The sequence below is a fragment of the Apis mellifera genome, linkage group LG3 (genome assembly GCF_003254395.2).
Source record: "Apis mellifera strain DH4 linkage group LG3, Amel_HAv3.1, whole genome shotgun sequence".
In the NCBI taxonomy this organism is placed as follows: domain Eukaryota; kingdom Metazoa; phylum Arthropoda; class Insecta; order Hymenoptera; family Apidae; genus Apis; species Apis mellifera.
This window is the reverse complement of record NC_037640.1, coordinates 13334587-13343784: the sequence shown is the minus strand read 5'-3', so window position 1 is coordinate 13343784 and position 9198 is coordinate 13334587. Positions and strand designations below refer to the sequence as shown.

The 9198-nt window shown below is 25.5% G+C and overlaps 1 protein-coding gene and 1 long non-coding RNA gene across 2 annotated transcripts; one reads left to right on the top strand and one right to left on the bottom strand.

Annotated features, from left to right (window-relative positions):
* Positions 1-1810: 1810 nt before the first annotated feature.
* On the bottom strand, positions 1811-7814 carry LOC410905 (sodium/potassium-transporting ATPase subunit beta-2). The gene is made up of 6 exons (XM_006569857.3): positions 7408-7814; positions 3648-3788; positions 3408-3527; positions 3149-3330; positions 2761-3034; positions 1811-2605 (listed from the first exon to the last, which is right to left on the bottom strand). The coding sequence occupies exons 1-6, from the start codon at positions 7553-7555 to the stop codon at positions 2502-2504; spliced, it is 969 nt and encodes a 322-aa protein (XP_006569920.1). The 5' UTR covers positions 7556-7814; the 3' UTR covers positions 1811-2501.
* LOC113218631 lies at positions 3795-5781 on the top strand. Its single transcript, XR_003304283.1, has 2 exons — positions 3795-5424; positions 5514-5781. It is a non-coding gene; the product is annotated as an uncharacterized LOC113218631 (long non-coding RNA).
* Positions 7815-9198: the final 1384 nt, after the last annotated feature.

The following is a 9198-nucleotide window of genomic DNA, read 5'->3' as shown; positions in this document are numbered from 1 at the left end:
TTATTATAATCATTATTGGATATATATACATGTGTATATATATAAAATTTACAATAGTAAATAAATATTTTCTCTTTCGCTTGAAATTATTAATTAAATATTACTAACAGCACGTTTGTATATAAACAGATGATCAAATTTATTCAAAAGTTGAGAAAAAAAATCAAAGAGTCTTTTGGGATCTAAAAACTGTAGTATTCAAAATGATATACATATAACTTGATATATTATACTTAGATATAGGTACTTATTAAATTGATGTACTTATGTCATTTATAGTACTCTCAAACAAAATAATGTTTGAAAAGTAGTTTAAGTTGACAAAAATAATTATGTACCTCACTATACAAATAAAAATAATTTTAAAAAGTAAACAAATTCTAGATAACAATAATATAAAGTTAAAAATATTCTATAATTCTATTTCGCTAAATTAATCGAAAATTTTTATATGCAGAGATTATAAAAAAAAAAAAAGTAATAATCAAATAAACAATCATAGAATTTATTTACGGTTAATTACGGATTTAAAAAAAATTCTTCCAATTTTTTTTACTAAAAAAAATTAACTTAACTGCAGCTATATTAAGAATAAATTTGATTTTAATAAACGACATGATTTGCAATAAATAAGACAAATACATGATAATACATATATACTTGATATAATAAAGAAAATTATAAAATTGATTATATTTATTTAAGGCGTTTCAGAAAAAAAATTAATGTTTTTTCTTCTATAAAACGATATTTTATTTTTTTAGCTCAATTGAAATATTTTCAAAATAAGAAACAAGAAATTTTTAGATTTTTGATTTTGATATACATATATTGTAACTATATTATTTAATTTTGTGATATTCGCATTTAATTTGCATTAATATAATATAAATTATATTCTATAAATCATTTATTCGAGTATGCTAATTTAATTTTCAAACCATTTTCAAAAACGATTTATTTGCAATTTAAAATTCAAATTAATTTATATATAAAAGAAACAATAATAAACGAAATGTATATTTTTGTATCAATCTGATGTTAAAAATATAATAATAATAATAGTATAATATATTTACAAATATATTATTTTAAAATATATTTACAAATATATTCATCTGATATTCCTAAAATATTTGTATCTTCATTTATAATGTTTTTAAAGAATTAAGACATTTGAAATATTTTTAAAGATTATACAAAAATTTAATGAACTTCAGAAAATATTGATTATTAATTATACAGAAAAATAATATCAATATAAATGCCAATAACTTGCCATTATAAAAATATCTATAATAATAATTTATTAATCTCGTTACAATTTCGAACAATAAATGCACTGATCGATTAAAATTGCAAAGTTGCAAATGTTTAGATTACAAACGTAAAATAAATTTATTAAGATTGAATAACGAATAGTGAAAATTTAAATTTTCTGAAATAAATTTTCTTAAAGAATTTATTTATCGATGCAAAGAGATTTTTAAGTATTTCCTTTTCAAAATATTTTTTTTTTTTTAAATAAATGATAAAAATGATAATTTAAAAGAAGATAGTCTTAACTATAAAAATATATGTATACACAGTTATAATACATTTACATATTTCAGAAGCAATATATATATAATGTATATACAAAGATAAGAGATATATATTATCTCTGTTACTTTGTTTATTAAGAGATCTATTTTCAATAGATATAACGAGTTTTCATAATAAAGAAAAAAATACCAATTTTGTAATTAATTATATCTAAATCTTACATCATTTTTCATGCAATCAATTTTTATCCAATTATATCTGAATATTTGTAAGACACTGTATTTATTCATTTGTTTCAAATATTGATCTCGATTATTTATTATAAAATATATATCCAATTTATAAAAGTCATTATTCGAATCAAAATTAACGCAGGATGAAAAAAATTTTTGTACCGAAGTTGAAGAATCTGAAGTAAGATAAAATTTCTGCATTCATTAATTATAAGTTAATTATACAATTGAGAATATAATATAAATATGAAATATTATATTCAGCTACAGTACCGAGAAAAAACGATAGTCTATATTTATTATTAAAATTTAATTGTAAAATATACAATTATGAATAAGATGAGAGATTGTCTTCACATACAAAATAAATATACAAAGTAAATATATATTCTTTCTCTTCGTGAAATCATTCTTTTTCATCTGATAAAATAAGATGTAAACGTGAAACGGTAAAACAAAAGTTTCAAATTTTATATTTTCCCTCGATACGTAGAAATTTAATAGATATCGGATTTTCAATGGTACAAACATCAAAAATCCATTTAACTTTGTACTTGACGAAAGTTTCTTCCACATTTGGCAGCGGTCATCGATTTCTAACGACTTGGTAAATCGTTTTAAAAGTTATTTAGCTATGTGGAAGAGTCAGAAAAACGTGAGATTCGCTTTGAATTTCTGTACGCTAACAAAGGAGAGACCAGAGAAACGTTAACGTAGACGATGTTAATCTATCATCAATTCGAAATGGACTACGCCCATTTTGTCATGGCGGCTATGCTTTATGTTTCTCGCCCACGCCTTGCACTCTACGTTTATTAAAATTCCAGCTGTAACAAAATATATTTTTTTTTCAGATTATCCTTTTTTCCCCACGCAAAAGCATTCATAGAATTATTTAAATTACCACGATTCTTTAATATTAACAGAATAAAAACCCATCTTAATTTCTGTATATATATATATATTTATTTTGAACACTTACTGCGAGGACGGACGAAATGGATAGCTACCAAAGGACTGAGATAACCCTCTGAATTTTCAAAAGGATAAAAATAACCAGGAAATCCTCTTCGTGGAATGTATTCAATTGGTCCTATATTTTCTTGATCTGCTGGATTCTCTCCCTCGCAAGATACCCAAATTGTGTCAAGCTGGTAAGTATTTTTTAATCCAGTGATGTGCTCTTTGAGATCGATCGGCATGTTTTGAGGTAATGAATTCGTATCGTTATAAAATTCTGGTTTCCAACCATATATCTGAAAATTATATCGGACGAACATTAACCTCAACTCTTAACTACACTCTACTACTAGTGTCAAAAACTTTCATCACTTCATATATATATATATACTTTTAGAAAATCAAGTTACCTTGTTAAGTTTAAGAAATATACATGGAGCGGATTTATGGTAATTATATTTATTCTCTTTAGTACAAGGATACCAATTTTTAACATCAACGTCGCACACTTTACCTGGAGGTGGTGGTTGATTGTAATCACATTTATTAATATTTGCACCGAGACCAGGAATCGAACCTGGCGTTATATAATCTGTAAAAATTAAATTCTCCTCATTACTCGAGCTGTAACCGTAACATAACCTCTCGCGTAATCCCGATGTGTACTACCTTTTAAGAACGATTCCAAAGAATCGATCCAATATTTAAAATTCTCGCTATCGGTTCCTCTGTACCAAATTAACGTACTCTCCACATTTTCTAATGGCGGTTGTGGTCTAAATCCTAATCCTGCGAATAAAAAAATAAAATAAATATAAAATATTCATAACGAAATATGTATATATAATAAATATAATATATTAAAATATTATATATAGTAAAAAATATATAGTAAAATATATAATTTACCAGGATTTGTCCCAATTATCGAACGTTCTAGTTGCCATCTTGGTATCCTTGGATCTAACGTTTGAAAAAAACCCCAAAAACAAATTGCAACCAGTGCGGCTAGCACCCCGTAAAATATCAAATAGAACAATCCTATTTTACCTGCAAAACATTTTATTCGTCACATTTTATTTCTTCTTCCAAATTTGTGAAGTGATCAAAATAAAAACAATTCAATGATAAATCATTAGAATAACTTATAAATTCACAAATAAATAGAAAATTGTTGTTATTTGTCATCAGGCAAAAGATTAAAACGTAATCCGTTTTTCAAACTTATCTAATGAAAAAATAAACGATAACAATTCGATAATAATTTGATAGTGGCAAAAAGGTTAAAGTTCTTGCCGCCAGAGCGTTACTCAAGAGGTCATTTTAGCGGAGAATGGAATCCGAGAAGCGACCTTGCGAGACATTGAATCGGTACATAATTGAATTGTTCCACTTGACCACACGCTTGAATCTTTCTTTGAATTGAGGCAGCGATTAATGTAATTAACCTATATTACATAGCGTACCACCACGCGCCGATTAATTCCATTAGATCTGCCAGACGTCATCGTATCGTAAAAAATCATTGAGATTAATTCTCGACATTTTTTTTTACATTGCCGCAGATTTTTTTCTAATAATAAACTTTTAAAAACTTACGAAAATTACACGTATACGATATCGATAATTTTCATTATCGCAAACATATTATTTTAGAGAGAATTATCCAAGAATGGAGAAGAATTTTCTATTATTATGTTGAATAAATAACTTCATTTTTCAAATCGTGTCGAATTTTATATTGATCAATTTTTTTGATTAATCGGGCAAATTAGCTTTACAAAGAAAGAAAGGCAATAAGCGGAATCTTGACAGTTAACTACTGTATTGTATTACAGCTATGGATGCGCGCAATGCGATATTCGCGATATCATATATACTCTGCGGAAGGATGAGAATATATATATATACTTGCGTGTATTTAAAAACATTTATCGAAAAAAAATTGTCATCTTAACACTTGGATTCAAATTTAAAACAGATCGCTGGATAATGTAGTTTATTATCATCGTATACATACCTGCTTCACAAACTTTTTTATTCATGCAATTCCATTTTTAAAAATTAAAAAAAAAATGATGAAGAATCGAGCGAAGAGCAAGGTTATTATTCTTACGCGATTATAATTTTATAAATTTTCGGCAGATGGCGAACGAAAGCTATGACATGTATGGTCGCGTGGGTGTACCCTTCGGAATGGCCCTAAGTTACATAATGCCGTAATGCCTCCATTTAACGCCAATTGACCTCGTTGTACGCGTTTGCGCTAAAGGAAGTTTAACAATTGCCATTCAACCGAGCAAACCGTTGTGTCCACCGCGAATTAGCCGCGGTTCGCGCTTCCGTCTTTTTCTCTCTTTTCCTTCTTTCCCTCTTTTTTCCCTTCTTTCCCTGTCATTATCCATTATTTTGACTAAATCAATCGAAAAGATAAACACGTGTGCAAGTTTCTTCTCCCATTCCGCTTAATTAACATCAAAACGAAGTATATCTGACGTTGAAAAGTACCGGGAAACGATGTAAGGATAATCAGCCAATTTCAAGGTTAGGATCGAAATCGAAGTATTGTATTCGAACGATGAATGCAATTTGCAAAAAAATTGTACAACTGCGATAGGCTTCTGAGCTAATTAAACCAAAAAGAAGATGTAATCTCACGATTCTCACCACCTTCCTATGCATTTTTGTAAGTCTTCTATTTACTATTGAAATAGTTGGAAACATACGCACCCATGCGCACGCACATGTTCGACTAATCGTAACGTGATATTCTAGGGATTATTTTTCAACGAGACCAACCACGTTGATGCATTAAGATAAATTTATGTACGAAGTCATTTATATTTTTTTTTTAATAAATTTTTATTTAACATTCATCAAGAGCAACTTTTTAATTAATGCAATGAATAAAAGTTATATTATTATTAAAATGAATGATTGGTGAAATCTGGATATAAATCTATAGCTATATTATTTGCTTGTAAAAACTATTAAAATAAATGTGAATGAAATTGTATTAAAAATTAAATATTAGCAATATTAATTGTCAATATAACATTACACATAATATTCCTTTTCAACGTGATGTCCAATATTATATGCTGTTCTACACCCTCTCATAGGGTGTGTTTTTTAAGTTGTTGCCATAACAACGTAATAATTGATGTATATAAATAATATAACATAAATTTTTCATGTTCTATCATGTTGTAAATGATAGAAAGATAAACATATAAATATAAAATATAAAATATTTATATATAAAAAGATAAATGAAAAAAATAAATTGAGAATAACTAATATGAAATAAGTCATTATAATAAAATTATAATTTTTATTAATAGAATCATTATTATAGAAAAATAAATTATAATATTACTTATAGTTAAAAAATTCCTGAGACAGATTTAATTAATTATTTATTTGATATATTTTATATAACATTGAATATTTGTAGAAAAATAAATTAAAAAATTAAAATAGTGCAAATTCATAGTATTAAAAAATTAGTTTATAATATTAGCCTTTTTTTAAAGTAAATTTTCTGTATGTATATATAGATACATAGATACATAAATTATATTAATATATATATATTCATGCAAAGAAAAAATATTTACATGGAGACTATGAATATTACATGCATTTTTTATTTCTAGTGATATCATGAAAAAATATATGCAATGTACATTACGCAAAAAGATATATAAAAACAAGATGCATAATTTAATTAATTACCTCAAGTTTTCAATGTCAAGAATAGAACTAAATAGATTTTCAATTGTACTACAAATTAAATTTTAAGTAGATATATTTCTTTTTATCGAAAACAAATATAAAATAAATTTCTTTTTTGTATAAAAATTATATATAAACATAAATAGAATAAATTCTCTAAAACTATTAAATCTCCGAAAGAGACGCCACTTTTCTCTATCCGAATTAAAATTTTTTAATCTTCTATTAATTCATACAAGCTAAATTTTTTAATTTTTTATATTCATAAAATAAAATAAAATAAAATATGTATCTATTAATTAATCGAAGTAGCAATCAAAATACAAATTCGCTATTTATATTCTTATCCGCTATTTTTATTCACCTACCTAGAAAATAGTTCATATGGAGATAGGTTAGTTCCTTCCTTTCTCAAGATTTTTTTTGTAAAGTTAAATAAAAGTATAAATATAATACAATATATAAGCATAATATAATATATAAATAATTATATACTTTTGTTGTATAATCAGTAATAAAATAATAATATAATATATAAATTATATTATATACTGATTATATACTAATTATATTGATTATACGTAAAAAAGTATTTTTAAAAAGTCGCATTTTTATTAATTAATATTCTATAATATTTAATTTAACAACGATAATAAAATAAAATAAATATAATATATTATTGAAATCTTTTGATTCAACGTTGTTTACACATTTATTGAAAATTATTTATTATAGACTTTATGAAATATATATTTCTTATATTTGTTAAATATGTATATTCATTCGTATATATTAATTCGTATATAAAATTGAAATGCTCTCAAAGCATCGATTAGAAGAATCAATTGATTATTGCTTGGATTTTAATTCAAAGTTAAGCGAATGATCAATTCAAATTTCGATTAATCATCGATGAGATATTCCAACTTACCCCAACTACTAGCTGTTCTGCCTAAAAAGGCACCAGTTTCACGATTGTAAATAAAAGTCTTTAAAGACTGGCTGGTTGACATACTCGGCGGTTTAAGATAAGGATTTGCCATCTCCGGAGTGACCATTTTCGAATCCTTGCTGACCATTGTGTTCCCAAGTGAAAGACTTTATATAAGATTTACGCACTAGTCACGTTTTCAGATTTTCGAAATTATAATTATGGCAAATGCACGTAATATAATCCAAAATGAAACAACACGATCGACAACACCTGCACCGAACTGTGAGTTCTTCGAAGTCGGCTAACAGTTTCTCCACTGCCGACAGTTGGTTGTCCAGCGCCACCAGGTTGACTGAACACGCTATGTCCGTGCAGACTTCTTCTCCATCTCGTTCTCTTCTATTATTTTCTTGCCACTTTCTCTTTCTCTCTGCCCCTCCTTAAGCCCCCACCATCGTCATCAAACCGTCCATTGCCATGACGTGTCGATTGTACACGTATATAAAATGCTATAGTAGTGTAATCCATCGTCATCAGTGTGTTGGTTCCATGGTGTTGTTATGCTCCAAGCGATAATTTCATGGGAATTTTCCTAGAAATATTACGTATGATTACGATTGATCGAATCTCTTTTTAATCTATACTCTATAAAATTCAAATTTCATTAATTTTTTAGATAATTTAAAATAACAACATACACTATTATAATAATGGTACGATAAAACTATGTTCTCTCATATGCCACGCCTATATACAATCTCTTTGTCTCTGTTGTATTCAAGTTACAAAGACGTGAATAATACTTATGCGAGTAGTGAACAGGCTTTTTCGGCTGTTTAAACCGACGCATATGAAGATTTCAATGCTCGGTAGTAATTTGACATTTGAATTACACCTACAAATGTTATACTTCCTTTGTTCTTTAAATTATGACTAATACTTAATGAGTAAAATTATTTTTTAAAAGATTATACATTTAAAGAATTATTTTTCAAATTCGAAAATTTCAAAAATCTAAATTTGATTTTTATTAATTTATTAAAAACGATTAATTTTACATAATTCAAGTAATTGTATAAAATAAATTTTTTTTACAAAGTAATATAAATTGGTGTCATAATGTTATAATATTATTTAACAATAAAAAAAAATATTTTGTGATTATTACAAAATTACATTTTTTTTTAAAATATATATGCAATGAATTTAATAAAATTTATTCAATGTGGCAAACTATATTTGGATATAATATAAATGATATTATTTAAAATAAATATAATATAAGTATAATATATATAATAATAATATATTTTTTGAATTTGATTGTATTTTTTCATATTTTTATCGAGAAAAAAAGAATAATATTTATATCTCTTTTTAAATAATACGAAAAAAGGAATAGAATATTAATGCAGAATTTACGGTGAAAGTAATTAAAGTTTAGTGGCGCGATCTACAGTTCGTTTCTCAGACTTAATACAATTGGCTTTCAAAAATAAGTGGTTTCTCTCCGGATTATTCATCTATTATTTCACTTAAGATTATTGCTAATTAGATTTCATAGGTTAAGTTTGAGCTCTTTACTTTAATACATATAAATAATGTTAACAACAGATTTAAACAGATTACATTTTCATTAAATTTAAAAATTTCTGTTATAAATTAAATAATTGATCTCATTTATTTTAATGATTTTTGACAATTATTAAATATTAAGTATTTTTGAAATTTTTAATAAATCAAATTTATGAAGAAAAATCATTGTAATAATTGTCGTTGAAACACCTG